This window comes from Manis javanica, chromosome 2 (assembly GCF_040802235.1).
Source record: "Manis javanica isolate MJ-LG chromosome 2, MJ_LKY, whole genome shotgun sequence".
NCBI classification, from domain to species: Eukaryota; Metazoa; Chordata; class Mammalia; order Pholidota; family Manidae; genus Manis; species Manis javanica.
The window spans coordinates 111,363,251-111,379,949 of record NC_133157.1 but is presented as its reverse complement, the minus strand read 5'-3'; the positions used below and the strand labels follow the sequence as shown (position 1 = coordinate 111,379,949).

Below are 16,699 nucleotides of genomic sequence, written 5' to 3'. Positions count from 1 at the left end.
TTGAATGAAAGGTAGTTTGAAAAATAAAATTTCAACTCCCACACACAGCATTTGTGAGGGAAAATGAAATGGAAATATACATGCATATAATAGTGGAAAAAAAGAACCTGTTTTTAAAATCTGAATTTGCTTGTTCTTCATTACTAACTTATAGCAGGATTCCTAGTATGTAACATATTTGCATGAGTATTAAAATAATTCATCATGATTAATTCTGTTACAGTAAATCTCAGCCCCGATCACAATCTGCCATATACTCATGGTTGTATTTCACATTTTTACTGGCGTTGTAGTGAATGGTAGGTCCTGTAACAGTGCAGATGTCATCTGAGTTCACTGTGATTAACGTGGTTCTGAAGGAAACCTAATAACGATTAGCCAGTTTCATAAAGTGTTACAGAATAAGGTCAGTGTGAAGGAAAACCTAATAACCATTAGCCAGTTTCATAAAGTGTTACAGAATAAGGTCAGTGTGAGAAAAAGTTTCAAGCTCTTAAAAAATGTACATTCTAGCAACTACCTGTGGCAGCAGATTGAATTTCCTGAAGGATCAAGAGGTTTAACCTTGAAAAACAGATGAACTACCAGTTGCAAAGGTGGGAAAAGGGGGACAACAATTTGTCTTCATATACTTAAGGGATCAGAAGGAAATAGGTCAGGTCTAGAATGAATGGCGGAATGTTATAAGGAAGTAGGCATCAATCTGATAAACTGAGATTTCAGAAAATCAAAACTCACCATAAACTGAATGGGCTTCCTGGGTCTGGAGATTTGCAGGTAAGACAAGAGGCCTACTTATGGAAATGTTTGCAAAGTATTTTTTTAAAGGTTCAGAAGGAGCTCTCTCTAGGTAAATTCTGAATTTTTTTCCTCTGAGTTCTCATAAAATGATTTCCTTCACAATATCAACATGGTTCTTGTATCTTTTTTAGATTTTGGTGGAGGCTTCGGTGGGAGATGGCTTCACTGGAGACATTGCAATTGATGACTTGTCATTTATGAACTGTACCCTCTACCCTGGTAAGGATGAGTATTTCAGTATAGAATTTCAAACCCATTTATTTGAAAAAGCTGCTGAGGAAATCAATATTTCATTCCCACAAATATTAAAAAAAAAAAACCCTCACTTCTAGTCTACCAGTACATTAACCCTGGGAAAGATAGTTGTGATAGTTGTGAATCTTTGCTAGTAATTAGTCTTGAAATCTCTGGAAACATAGTCAAAGGGTTTTAATCAGTTGTGTTGATGTCCTATCACATGCTAAATATTAAGAAATCATGTCTGAAGTTAAACTGTAATTCCATTATACTGGAAGGACAGTAATAACCAACTGGTTGCCTTATAAATACACAATTTGGGAGACTTTATAACCCCTCAGTACCTCCAGTGATGTTTTCCTCTCAGGCTGTACTTTAAATAATCCTAAGGATTGTTGTCAACTATCTCCTCTCCATGTTATAGATATCTTTTCTTAAAGAAAATAACATTTCCCAGATTTTTATCTCCAACCTTAACCTTTCTTTCCCCTGAAAGCCAGACTTAGATGCCCACCACCTGCTCAACATCTCATCTTAGATGTTCAGCAGGCAGCCCAGAAACCGTGGGGAACAGTAACCTAAAGCTCACACACATCAGGGAAAGCCCAGCTGGACAGGGCGTGGGGATCTGGTAGGATGGGATGTCAAGCTCCTGGAGGTGAGTCTGGCACTGAGGCTGGAGGCTCTCAAAATTCCACGACAAGGGGGTACACAGTCTCCTTCCTGGGGTGCTCAGAGGCTGGGTAATTTCACAGTCAATCACAACAATCCCTGAAGAGAAGATTGTCCTGTGCTAAGCCATAACATTCTGTCCCGCTCCATCTCCGCACTGCTGGTGGTGAACCCCTCCCCAGACATAGTCCGAGGACTGGACTCAGTTCTTTGAGTTGTAGCTGTGTGACATGCCTGATCCTCTGCCTCATATTCTGGCAGGATTAATTACCTTAACCACTCTGTGTGGTGGTTTCCACGGAACTTTGCAGAAAGCAAATCATTCTCTGGAAGGCCGGCAAGAAGAAGGCCAGAATTCAACAGGTTTACCTTGATCTCTCACTGCCTAAAAGTCAATACCTTATTACGCCCTCAGTTCTGCCATTCTCCAATGCCTTCCTATCTCAGTAAATGACATTTTATTTTTACTTGCTTGTTATTCATCAGTAAATCTTGATAGCTACTCACTTCAGATAGGTCTAGAGCCTACTCCTCTTCCCTTGGCCTGAACCACCATTGTCTCTATATGGGTTGCACCTATTACTTTTTAAATGATTCCTGTGCTTCTACCCTAGAGTCATATAATCTGTTCTAAAACAGCAGACAGAATGGTACTTTTCAAACTTAGAAGTCATGTCACTCTGGTATCAGACTCTTCCTGCTGCATTCAAAGCAAATGCCAAACTCCTTCCAGTAGCTTCCCGTGCATCAGTGACTGTCTCCTCATGCCATCATTCACCTTCCATCAGTGTGCCTCTAATTGACTTTTCTCAACTGCAAGGCTTCCTAGCTAGTCCTTGAACAAGCCAACCTATTGATGCCTCAGGGCCTTTACTCCTGCCTTGCCCTCTTCCTGGAATGTGCTTCCCCAGATATGTACTTGACTCCCTTCCTTCTATCTGACCTCTGTTCAAAAGGTTTTTCTTTAGTGAAGCTTTCTCTGAACACTGCGCGCGCACGCACACACACACACACACACACACACACACACACACACACACACACACACATATCTGACACTTTCTATCACCTTCCCTTGGGTATTTTTTTCCTATGAGCCTTATGGTTATATTCCCATTTTCCCCACAATAATGTTAACTTCAAGAAAGCAGAGTTTTTAATCTCATTGCTGCCTTATTTCCAATAGCTTAAATCATATCTGGCACATAATAGTACCCAGTCAATATTTATTTGTTGGATGACTGGGTGCATAAATGGAGAGATGTTTATATCTTTTTAAGTGTTTTACATACTGTGGTTATATATATTATTTTTGCTAAAATCTTAATTACCTTTATGTGCATAACTGTTAAATGTCAGCTTCTGTTGAAAATCAAATTTCATGGCTTATAATGACAAGCATTTATTTCTTGCTCTCTAGTGTGTGAGTGAGCATAGAACAATTAACAGCAAAAACACATATTATTCATAGCTTTGTATATTTCTGTGTAGCCCTGTTTCTATGTATGCTACCTATGTATCGTATTTTGTGTATCTCTGTTTCGTGTGTCCTGCTTTTCTGGGACGAAGGCTGAAGGACCAAGTCCCTATCTGACACACTGTGTTGTCAGGAAGTGGACAGGAAAAAGAAAGATGCTTCAAGCTTCTATTGGTCCATAGTATGCGTAATGTCTGGTCATGTTCATTGACCAGAGGAAGTCATGTGGTCAAGTGGGGCAGGGAAGTGTTCTGCACTGACAGCGAGCTTGGTGAGGGTGTGGAATACAGACATCCTTACAGGAGAAAAAGCTGATAAATGGGTGCAATAATACCATCTACAATTCATCTCATATAATCTTACAACTTTTTAAGAGTCTAGAATAGTGTCTTGTAAAGAGATCTTGAATGTTAACTAAGATTGACACCTTTGTTATCCCCATTTTACTGAGCAAACTGAGGAGGAGCTGACCTGCCCAAGGCTACCTAGCTAAAGTGGCAGAACACGACGTCTGTGTCCTTGAAGTGGCAGAATATGACATCTGCATCTTTGGACCATGCTAACTAGTGTTACTAAACTGCTCATCAAGTTTGCTAACCTCAGAAGAAAGAGAAAATAATTTCTGCTCTACAGATATGAAAAATTAAATTTTAAGAGCTTAAGTGACCTGAATGAGAAATACACAGTCGAGGCAGGAATGAGATTTTCACCAAAGCCTGTCTCATTTCAGTGACCAGGGCTTCTCCTCAGTCTCCTTCCACTCTGAGCTTAGGGGGAAAATCACTGTGACCCCATCGGCAGAAGAAGGCAAAAAGGAATACAGAGAGGGAACACAAGTCACCATTGATATTGTCGCTGCTCCGTTTATCCTGCTGTGTACATCCTGTGGCTGATGGTTCCAAGGCGGAGGGAAAGGAGCTGCCAGCAGCATAGAAGAGATGTGGAATATCAGTTACAGACCATTAGTACTTATTTTCTTGTTCAAATTTTAGAAGAAAAATAAGGAATTTTAAAAACAGCCAGAACTGTGCGGTTTTCATGTTGGCTTCATAACAAAAGAAAATTTGGGTAGAAACCACAAAGCATGTTGAAGATATTGATTTCATAAAGGAATTTGATGTAGTCTTGCCATAAAATGAAAATTTAAAAAATCAAGCTCTTCATAAACATGTTGTTCTTGATGATTATCAGTTTTTCTTTAATGACATCATATTGACTGTGGTGGGATCAGTGCTTGTAGGTTCACTTATAGAACAATGATTTATTTCAGTATAACTGATTATCTACAGCATTTTTGCTCCTTGGCTAATAAAACAAAAACTAAAAAAGTATATACACACATACACAAAATATTGATCTGATCCCTAAAGTGCAGATTTATACTTTATCTGAAACTTTTATTTTAAACTAAAAGTGATTTAAAAGGAGATTATTATATTTTTACCTGTTTCCTCAATATCACCCTCTCCCCCATGCCTTCCTCATTCTTTTTATACCACCTGCAACAGAGGATTGAAATTCCACAGTTCTTTCACTTTCCCCTTAAACTTTCACACTTTGGTAAATCTTGCTGACTCGTACTCTAAAATATTTCTTAGATCTGTTTGTTTTTTCCCATTGCTTCTGCCATGACCCTGGTTCAAAACAGTGTTGATTGAAATGGTAAGCTTTTCACTGCAAAGTTTTATTAATTTTCCCCCTGTAGTTTTTTTTTTTTTTTGAGAGGGCATCTCTCATATTTATTGATCAAATGGTTGTTAACAACAATAGAATTCTGTATAGGGAACTCAATGCACAATGCACAATCATTAATCCACCCCAAGCCTAATTCTCGTCGGTTTCCAATCTTCTGAAGCATAACGAACAAATTCTTACATGGTGAACAAGTTCTTACATAGTGAATAAGTTCTTACATGGTGAACAGTACAAGGGCATTCATCAGAGAAACTTTCGGTTTTGATCACGCATTATGAACTATAAACAATCAGGTCAAATATGAATATTCGTTTGATTTTTATACTTGATTTATATGTGAATCCCACATTTCACCATTATTATTATTATTATTATTATTATTATTATTGTTATTATTATTTTTAATAAAATGCTGAAGTGGTAGGTAGATGTAAAATAAAGGTAGAAAACTTAGTTTAGTGTTGTAAGAGAGCAAATGTAGATGATCAGGTGTGTGCCTGTAGACTATGTGTTAATCCAATCTAGACAAGGGCAAGAAAACATCCACGGATGTAGAAGAAGAAGATTTCTCTCAAAACAGGGGGGGGGTTGAGGTTCTAAGCCTCACCTCTATTGATCCCCAATTTCTCACCTGATGGCCCCCCTGCGACTGTGCCTGTTGTAGGTTGTTCCTCCCTTGAGGAATCTTACCCGTCTCTGGCTAACCAATCATCTTCCAGGGCCATACAGGGAAATGTAAAGTTGGTAAGTGAGAGAGAAGCCATACTGTTTGAAAAGGTTAGCTTTTTACTTCTTTGCAGATTTATGCCCTATGGCTTCTATGCCCAGTATTTGTCTTGAGGTATCTTTACCACTTGGAGGAATTATGATACTCGGTGAATTCGATATGAGGCACAAATTCTATTAAAGGGTTGTAATTAGGAAGGAAGAAGAAAAGCTATAGAGGTAGCAGATGGAAGAAAACACGGGAGGATTGATTATTTCTTTGACATATCTTCTTGTAGAGTAACTTCAGCATGTATAGGTTTTAAACTATTAATTAAATTGCGCACATACATTAACATAATAGGAATACAGTTACAAAACCAAAACAGACCTATAATTACCAGCCATCTCCAGTGAAGCCAAGAAAACCATTTAGGCACCCTAGGCATTTGTGAAAATTTATCTGTGATATGATGGATATTGTCCAACTGTACTTGAACAGTCTGAGAGAAATCAGACAAACTAAAACAGCCCATTCTTGGAACTGTTCACATCCCATATGTTCTTTTAACTGTAGATAGTCTGTAGTTGTAATATTTTGGAGCACTACAACTTGCACTTCTCCTAATTCTTGGTTGAGTTCCAACAGTGTAGATCCAGTCAAATTTGTTGTTTTACTGTATGCACAGGCCAGCTTAGATATCTCCTTCTTCATTCCCATGGCAAGTCCAGGAACCGGAGGGATGAATGCAGCTGCAACTGCAGCATTGCCTGGATCTTTGTTGGGGTTTTTTTGATGATCTTCTTCTGGTATGACTCTTCCAGAGAGTGCTGATGTTGGGAGTTCTTCTTCATATCATATTTTAGTTCATTTTCTGGGTAGCCAATTTAGGCTTTGATCCTCTGTATAAACACAAACAGACCCTTTGCCCACACATTGATATGCCCTTTATACCATGGTGTAGAACTCATTGGAGGACACCACACAGGAACTGCTTTTTTTTTAAGAGAAAGGAATATTATCAGAAAAGTGTACCTCCATAGCCAATCATCGACACCCTTTAAGTGATCAAAATTAAGGATATTTAAAACATGCATTAATCATTGATTTACAGTTAGTTTTATCCTATCATGGAGTAATCACCCTTTTCTTTCTTTCTTTTGTTATCTTTAATCTACACTTACATGAAGAATATTATGTTTACTGGGTTCTCCCCTATACCAGGTTCCTGCTACAAACCCCTTTACAGTCACTATCCATCAGCATAGCTAAATGTTGTAGAATCACTACTTGTCTTCTCTGTGTTGTATAGCCCTCCCCTTTCTCCCACCCCCCCTTAGCATACTAATCTAATACCCCTCTTTTTCCTCCCCCCCTTATCCCTCCCTACCCACCCATCCTCCCCAGTCCCTTTCCCTTTGGTACCTGTTAGTCCATTCTTGGGTTCTGTGATTCTGCTGCTGTTTTGTTTCTTCAGTTTTTCCTTTGTTCTTATACTCCACAGATGAGTGAAATCATTTGGTATTTGTCTTTCTCCGCTTGGCTTATTTCACTGAGCATAATACCCCCTAGCTCCATCCATGTTTCTGCAAATGGTAGGATTTGCCCTCTTCTTATGGCTGAGTAGTATTCCATTGTGTATATGTACCACATCTTCTTTATCCATTCATCTACCGATGGACATTTAGGTTGCTTCCAAATCTTGGCTATTGTAAATAGTGCTGCGATAAACATAGGGGTGCATCTGTCTTTCGCAAACTTAATTGCTGTGTTCTTAGGGTAATTCCTAGGAGTGTAATTCCTGGGTCAAATGGTAAGTCTGTTTTGAGCAATTAGATGAACCTCCATACTGCTTTCCACAATGGTTGAACTAATTTACATTCCCAGCAGCAGTGTAGGAGGGTTCCCCTTTCTCCACAACCTCGGCAGTATTTGCTGTTGTTTGTCTTTTGGATGGCAGCCATCCTTACTGGTGTGAGGTAATACCTCATTGTAGTTTTAATTTGCATTTCTCTGATAATTAGTGATGTGGATCATCTTTTCATGTTTCTGTTGGCCATCTGTATTTCTTTTTTGGAGAACTGTCTGTTCAGTTTCTCTGCCTATTTTTTAATTGGATTATGTGATTTTTGTTTGTTGAGGAGCGTGACTCTTTATACATTTTGGATGTCAAGCCTTTATCAGATCTGTCATTTTCAAATATATTCTCCCATACTGTAGGGTTCCTTTTTGTTCTATTGATGGTGTCTTTTGCTGTACAGAAGCTTTTCAGCTTAATATAGTCCCACTTGTTCATTTATGCTGTTGTTTTCCTTGCCCGGGGAGATATGTTCAAGAAGAGGTCACTCATGTTTATGTCTAAAAGGTTTTTGCCTATGTTTTTTTCCACGAGTTTAATTGTTTTATGGCTTACATTCAGGTCTTTGATCCATTTTGAATATACTTTTGTATACGGGGTTAGACAATCGTCCAGTTTCATTCTCCTACATGTAGCTGTCCAGTTTTGCCAGCACCATCTGTTGAAGAGACTGTCATTTCGCCATTGTATGTCCATGGCTCCTTTATCAAATATTAATTGACCATATATGTTTGGGTTAATGTCTGGATTCTCTAGTCTGTTCCACTGGTCTGTGGCTCTGTTCTTGTGCCAGTACCAAATTGTATTGATTACTAAGGCTTTATAGTAGAGCTTGAAATTGGGGAGTGAGATCCCCCCTACTTTATTCTTCCTTCTCAGGATTGCTTTGGCTATTCGGGGTCTTTGGTGTTTCCATATGAATTTTTGAATTATTTGTTCCAGTTCATTGAAGAATGTTGCTGGTAGTTTCATAGGGATTGCATCAAATCTGTATATTGCTTTGGGCAGGATGGCCATTTTGACGATATTAATTCTTCCTAGCCACGAGCATGGGATGAGTTTCCATCTGTTAGTGTCCCCTTTAATTTCTCTTCATAGTGACTTGTAGTTTTCAGAGTATAAGTCTTTCACTTCTTTGGTTAGGTTTATTCCTAGGCATTTTATTTTTTTTGATGCAATTGTGAATGGAGTTGTTTTCCTGATTTCTCTTTCTGTTGGTTCATTGTTAGTGTATAGGAAAGCCACAGATTTCTGTGTGTTGATTTTGTATCCTGCAACTTTGCTGCATTCCGATATCAGTTCTAGGAGTTTTGGGGTGGAGTCTTTAGGGTTTTTTATGTATAGTATCATGTCATCTGCAAATAGTGACAGTTTAACTTCTTCTTTACCAATCTGGATTCCTTATATTTCTTTGTTTTGTCTAATTGCTGTGGCTAGGACCTCCAGTATTATGTTAAATAACAGTGGGGAGAGTAGGCATCACTATCTCGTTCCCGATCTCACAGGAAAAACTTTAAGCTTCTTGCTGTTCAGTATAATGTTGACTGTGGATTTATGATATATGGCCTTTATTATGTTGAGGTACTTGCCCTCTATTCCCATTTTGTTGAGAGTTTTTATCATGAAAGGGTGTTGAATTTTGTCAAATGCTCTTTCAGCATCTATGGAGATGATCATGTGGTTTTTGTTGTTCGTTTTGTTGATGTGGTGGATTATGTTGATGGATTTTTGAATGTTGTACCATCCTTGCGTCCCTGGGATGAATCCCACTTGATCATGGTGTGTGATCCTTTTGATATACTTTTGAATTCAGTTTGCTAATATTTCATTAAGTATTGTTGCATCAACATTCATCAGAGATATTGGTGTGTAATTTTCTTTTTTGGTGGGGTCTTTGCCTGGTTTTGGTATTAAGGTGATGTTGGCTTATAGAATGAGTTTGGGAGTATTCCCTCCTCTTCTATTTTTTGGAAAACTTCAAGGAGAATGCATATTATGTCTTCTCTGTGTGTCTGATAAAATTCCGAGGTAAATCAGTCCGGCCTGGGCGTTTTGTTCTTGGGTAGTTTTTTGATTACTGTTTCAATTTCTTTGCTCGTAATTGGTTTGTTTAACTTTGGTCTTTCTTCCTTGTTCATTCTTGGAAGCTTGTATTTTTCTAGGAAGTTGTCCATTTCTTCCAGGTTTTCCAGCTTGTTGGCATATAGGTTTTCATAGTAGTCTTTAATAATTCTTTGTATTTCTGTGGAGTCTGTCGTGATTTTTCCATTCTCATTTCTGATTCTGTTGATTTGTGTTGATTCTCTTTTTCTCTTAATAAGTTTGGCTAGAGGCTTATCTATTTTGTTTATTTTCTCAAAGAACCAGCTCTTGGCTTCATTGAATTTTGGTATTGTTTTATTCTTCTCAATTTTGTTCATTTCTTCACTGATATTTATTATGTCCCTCCTTCTGCTGACTTTAGGCCTCATTTGCTCTTCTTTTTCCAATTTCGATAATTGTGATGTTAGACTATTCATTTGGGATTGTTCTTGCTTCCTCAAGTGTGCCTGGATTGCTATATACTTTTCTCTTAAGACTGCTTTCGCTGCGTCCCAGAGAAGTTTGGGCTTTTTGTTATTGTTGACATTTGTTTCTATATATTCCTTGATCTCTATTTTAATTTGTTTGTTGATCGATTGATTATTGTTTTATGTGTTTGTTAAGCCTCCATGTGTTTGTGACCTTTTTGTTTTCTTTGTACAGTTTATTTCTAGTTTTATACCTTTGTGGTCTGAAAAATTGGTTGGTAGAATTTCAATGTTTTGGATTTTCCTGAGCCTTTTTTTGTGTGCTAGTATGTGGTCTCTTCTGAAGAATGTTCCATGTGCACTTGAGAAGAATGTATATCCTGTTGCTTTTGGATGTAGAGTTCTATAGATGTCTATTAGGTCCATCTGCTCTACTGTGTTGTTCAGTACTTCTGTGTCCTTACTTATTTTCTGCCCGGTGGATCTATCCTTTGGGATGAGTCATGTGTTGAAGTCTCCTAGAATGAATGCATTGCAGTCTATTCCCCCCTTTAGTTCTGTTAGTATTTGTTTCATATATGTTGGTGCTCCTGTGTTGGGTGCATATATATTTAGAATGGTTATCTCCTCTTGTTGGACTGAGCCCTTTATCATTATGTAGTGTCCTTCTTTATCTCTTGTTACTTTCTTTGTTTTGAAGTCTATTTTGTCTGATATTTGTACTGCAACTCCTGCTTTCTTTTCGCTGTTGTTTGCCTGAAATATGTTTTTCCATCACTTGACTTTTAGTCTGTACATGTCTTTGGGTTTGAGGTGGTTTTCTTGTAAGCAGCATATAGATGGGTCTTGCTTTTTTATCCATTCTATTACTCTGTGTCTTTTGATTGGTGCATTCAGTCCATTTACATTTAGGGTGACTATTGAAAGATATATACTTATTGCCATGGCTGGCTTGAAATTCCTGGTTACCAATGGTTCAAGGTTAGCCTCTTTAGCATCTTACTGCCTAACTTAGCTCACTTATTGAGCTGTTATATACACTGTCTGGAGATTCTTTACTTCTCTCCCTTCTTATTCCTCCTCCTCCATTCTTCATATGTTGTGTGTTTTGTTCTGTGCTCTTTCTAGGAGTGCTCCCATCTAGAGCAGACCCTGTAAGATGCCCTGTAGAGGTGGTTTGTGGGAAGCAAATTCCCTCAGCTATTGCTTGTCTGGAAATTGTTTAATCCTGCCATCATATTTAAATGATAGTCGTGCTGGATACAGTTTCATTGGTTCAAGGCCCTTCTGTTTCATTGCATTAAATATATCATGCCATTCTCCTATGGCCTGTAGGGTTTCTGTCGAGAAGTTTGATGTTAGCCTGATGGGTTTTCCTTTATAGGTGACCTTTTTCTCTCTAGCTGCATTTAAAACTCTTTCCTTGTCCTTGATCTTTGCCATTTTAATTATTATGTGTCTTGGTGTTGTCCTCCTTGGATCCTTTCTGTTGGAGGTTCTGTGTATTTCCATGGTCTGTTCAATTATTTCCTCCCCCAGTTTGGGGAAGTTTTCAGCAATTATTTCTTCCAAGATACTTTCTGTCCCTTTCCTCTCTCTTCTTCTTCTGGTACTCCTATAATACGGATATTGTTCCTTTTGGATTGGTCACACAGTTCTCTTAATATTGTTTCATTCCTGGAGATCCTTTTATCTCTCTCTATGTCAGCTTCTATGCATTACTGTTCTCTGGTTTCAATTCCATCAATGGCCTCTTGCATCTTATCCATTCTGCTTATAAATCCTTCCAGAGTTTGTTTCATTTCTGTAATCTCCTTTCTGGCATCTGTGATCTCTCTCCAGACTTCATCCCATTTCTCTTGTGTATTTCTCTGCATCTCTATCAGCATGTTTGTGATTTTTATTTTGAATTCTTTTTCAGGAAGACTGGTTAGGTCTGTCTCCTTCTCTGGTGTCTCTGTGATCTTGATTTGCCTGTAATTTTGTCTTTTAATGGTGATGGGAATAGTTTGCAGAGCTGGCACGAGTGATGGCTGGAAGAACTTCCCTTCATGTTGGTTTTTGGCCTTCCTCTCCTGGGAGAACCACGACCTCTAGTGGCTTGTGCTGGGTAACTGCATGTATATAGGAATTCTGCTTCCTGCCTTGCTGCTATGGAGTTTATCTCTGCTGTTTCCATTGGCATGGCCTGGCTCGGGCTGCTGCTCCAAAGTGATGGAGTCGCATTGGAGGGGGAGTGGCCGGGAGGCTATTTATCTCTGTAAAGGGCCTCCGTGCTCCCTGCAGCCCAGGGGATTAGAGTGCCCAGAGATCCCCAGATTCCCTACCTCTAGACTAAGTGTCCCACCCTGCCCCTTTAAGACTTTTAAAAAGCACCCACCAAAACAAAACAACAACCACAAAAAAAAAAAAAAAAGAAAATGGCTGCCCGTTTTTCTTTATTCTCTGGTGCCAGCCTTAGGCACCCACTCACTGGTCTTGCTGCCCTGTTTCCCTATTATTGGGGTCCCTGTCCCTTTAAAACTTCCAAAAAGCACTCACCTCCGCAAAACAAGAAGAAAAAAATGGCCGCTTGCTTTTCTTATGTCCTCTGTTACCAGCCTCTGGTACCCACTCACCGTACTTGCTGCCCTGTTTCCCTAGTAACCAGGGCCCCACGCATGCACTGTGTCTGCGCTCTGGTCCGGATGGCTGGGGCTGGGTGTTCAGCAGTACAGGGCTCCTTCTCCCTCCCACTCTGACTCCTCTCCTCCCGCTGGGAGCTGGGGGGAGGGGTGCTCAGATCCCTCTGGGAAGTGGATTGTATCTTACCTCCTTCGAGAGGTGCTGGGTTCTTGCAGGTGTGGATGTGGTCTGGATGTTGTCCTGTGTCCTCTGGTCTTTATTCTATGAAGAGTTGTCTTTGTTATATTTTCATAGATATATGTGGTTTTGGGAGGAGATTTCTGCTGCTCTACTCACTCCACCATCTTGGCTCTGCCTCCCCCAGTAGTTTTTATGCTATGAATTTAGTTTCTTTTCACCTTGTCCCAGAAAATCATTATTTATTTGCTCTTCTAAGTTAAGTCTTTCTTATTTTCTACCTTCTGGTTGTTTCCAACTTAATTTCCAAATCGATTCTCAATTATGGATTATACATCCTTTGTGTTTAGTACTTTGGTGATATAGAATGTTATTTTAAAACTAATCCAGGATAGTAGAGAACAGACTTTTTAGGCAATATTTACTAGATTTCTAGGGTAAGTAGACAAAGTTAACTATGCAGTAGAATCCTATGATTCTTTGCACCAGTGTATGATGATGATGTCCAGTCCCAGAGTAGATACTGATGGGGAGTGATGGCAAAGACAAATGCCTTCACCTTGAATCTGACCTTCAGAGTAGATTATTAAGAATTGTTGCAAGATATTCAAATTTAAACATAAGTATCTCAAAAGAAGTATCCATTTCACATGATTCTTTCCATCCTACATGAGGGAAGAAGAATGTTCACTTCACAGAATACAAAGGACAGTTTTCTTTCTTGCATCAAAGATTATTGTTAAGGTAGCTAGGTTATGTGGAAAAATAAAGTCTCACCTACATGGCGTTACAGTGTACTGCTTGCAAACTGAAAAACGTTTGCCTATGTACTTCTCATCCCATCTTAAAGTTCAGAATTCAGCATGAATATTAGATTTATTACTAGAATGATTAATTAACTGTATATCAATATCACAGATATCAAGTGTTTTATTTTTCCCAGGGAAGTTGTTACTAAGTTAGTTGCATGTCTTGTAATGGATAATGGCTTAAAGTTGAGAAAGTATGATAATTACAGGATGCTTAACAACATTTTTTATGATATCCTCACCCACCCGCCAAATGACTTTTGCTTTTGTTAAACTGAGTTGATTGAATTCATGGTATCCTTCCTCATTAGCTTAAGTATCTCAACATTTTAATTTATAAATGCTTATTTAACTCTCCCATCTTTTTGCAAAGAGTAATGTGTGTTTTAGTAGGAATTCATCTCAAAATAATACGTTACATGACAATATTTTCTTTTGAGGTTCTTCTTACATATTATTTGTAAAGGAAATAGAGACTGGAAAAAATACAAAGTTACTGGAAATACTCAATTTAATAAAAGACTTCAAGGCCAAAAATAAGAAATTTAAGACTTAGAGATTGCAATCTTTTTCTGGTTTTGGCCTCTTTGGTAGAGTTTTGCAAAGTGATTTAGCATATACACAGGAAATAAAACACTTGCTAAAGCTTATGGTCCACCCAACTCAGTAATTTTATTGCATTTCTAGAAAATAAAATTGGACAAATAACAACCTACTTTAAAATTAAAACTTTTGAATTTTGTCATCTTTTAACTGAAGGAGCTGTCAAGTTCCAGAAATGGATACGGCTGTTAAAATACTTAGATTTTAGCTTGAAAATTGTCCAACTCCTATTTCAGTCTATTTGTAGTCACTTTCAAATATAGTACTATATTTCCATCTATAAAGATGGAAATACCCTATCTGGAAAATTTCATTGAATGAATGTGTTAAAGCGAAAATGGTTCACAGAGAGCTGATTTGCTGTTGGAGACAGAAAAAATGACACTGCATAATATATGGCGAACAGCTGTATCACTGTCATTATAAGTCATATCTAAAGAATGCTAAATTTTAGGAAAACCCACTCTTCCAGGAAGTAGACCTACTCAGGCATCTCAGTATGATCATGCTGACTATAGTTGTTTCTGCTTGTGGGTATGACTCTGTTATTGCAGGAAATGCAATAGGAAAAAAATGTGCTTTTCCCTTGAATCTATAGATATTTCATATTTTTCAATGCTCCGAAGTTGATCATGTTTAAACAAGTAGACATTTAGATTTTTAAATTAAATATATTTCTTAACATCAGAAGTCACAAGAAAAAATATGCATTGTTACCTGGAGATAGATAAAGAACAATATGCGTATTAGTTAACTTATTCATAAGTTATGTCTAACGCTGGTCATATTTTAGCAAGGTCTAGGAATGTTACAATATTGGTTTTATTTGCTTAATTACCAGTGTGGGAATGGCTGTAAGGAGGGAAGTCTAGTATGAAACAAGTTGAAAATCCATTTTATCAGAAATATTATATTAGGGTAGCATGAAGTATATCCTATTTGTTACAAGGAACTCAAAGAGGAAGTTGTTAGAACACTGAGTCGGTCTGGAGCAGGAGTGATCTACTTAGGATGACAGGTGTGCAGGTGAGATGGCTGCCCTGTGGCTTATGGAGATGGAAGATCAGACAAACCAGACCAAATCTCTGCTTCTTAGTGCAAACTTCCATCATCTGCATTTCACCTTTCCAGTTTTGTTTCATCTTCAAAGCTTTTTGTATTTTTGTTTAAAGAGACTTAACTATCATTGCTACTATCTTTATCCTTTCTAATCAGTTGTAGGTTCAAAAAAATCATAAGCTTTACTATAGACTGAATGTGTACTGCCAAGACTTGTATGTTGAAGCCCAATTCCCTATGCAATGGTATTTGAAGATGGGGTCCTGGGAGGTTATTAGGGTTAGATTAGGTAATGAAGATGCTGCCTTCGTGATGGCATTAGTGTTCTTGTGGGAAGAGAAGAGACATGAGATCTATCTCTCTGCTTGCATGTTCCAAGGAAGGCCATGGGATGACATAACCAGGAAGAGGGCGCTTACCTAAAACCCGAACGTGCTGGCTGACCACCTTGATCTTGCACTGCCCATCTCCACAAGAGTGAGGAGTAAATTGTTGTTTAAGTCACCCTGTCTCTGTTATTCTGTTACAGCAGCCCAAATGGACTAAGGAAAGCTTACTATTCTAGATATATTTTGCATTAAAATTGTCCAAAATTCTTCTTTTTTTAAATTAATTTTATCCATATGTTGCATGAAGTCATTTCTAGTATCACCTGAGTTAAGGGCATGATACTTTAGGAAACACTGCTTCATCATTGTAAAGTAAACCAAGCTGACTTCCTTAGATGAAAGTCTGGGTGGTCTGTGAGGGACAGAGGGGCAGGAAGCTTGCGGTTCTTTGTGTGCCTCAGTCAGTCATCCATTGATGTCTTGGCCTGACCATGGTTTTGTGCTCTGCATTACTGCTCCATGACATATCCTAGGGAATCAGCTACAACTCTTATCTTCCCAATTACAAAAACCACCACTTCCAAAGTTTGGTTCTGGAGTAAGAAACACTTTTGTCAATTTGCTGTTTTGCTGCTCTCCTGTAAAACGTAGGGGACTTACTGGGTTTTGTACTCATTCTGGTGGAACACAGAGTGGTGAGAAAGGGACAAAGAATTTCAAGATCTTACAATTTCTCTTTTAGAGCAGTGGTCCTTTTGCCTCTCATTCCTAGATCATTTCTGAGATAGAAAATGAGTTGTCTTTATTTTTCCTGAGTATCAACTAATCAGTCACCTTTTTCTAAGACTCATGTCTATGATTTCTTCTTAAGGGAGGCAGTGTACTAGTTTAAGTTGAAATCAGGGCTAAAGATGCAGTTCAGATTGCTGGTTTTAATAATATGACAAAATGGATAATTGGAAGACTAGACAGTGCGTATACCTAAAAATGTCAAATACAGTATAGCATACATTCATTTAATTGTTAAGTTGAGCTTTAAAAAGGGAAATCCCTAGGTGAGAGAAACAAAGAGTATGGAAAAATTGAACAGAACATATAATGTGACTTCATAATATAGGGAGTAAATAGAATATGGGATGGA

The 16,699-nt window shown here is 38.2% G+C and overlaps 1 protein-coding gene across 9 annotated transcripts in view; it reads left to right on the top strand.

Annotated features, from left to right (window-relative positions):
- MALRD1 (MAM and LDL receptor class A domain containing 1) overlaps window positions 1-16,699 on the top strand; it is a 672,837-nt gene that overhangs the window by 178,992 nt on the left and 477,146 nt on the right. For all 9 annotated transcript variants that reach the window (XR_012127984.1, XM_073229124.1, XM_073229120.1 and 6 more), the window contains exon 19: window positions 933-1,020. Coding sequence is in view for 8 of the 9 variants with exons in the window: in XM_073229124.1 (XP_073085225.1) it covers window positions 933-1,020 (88 nt within the window). In the remaining variant the exon portion in view is untranslated. The remainder of the gene's footprint in view (window positions 1-932; window positions 1,021-16,699) is intronic.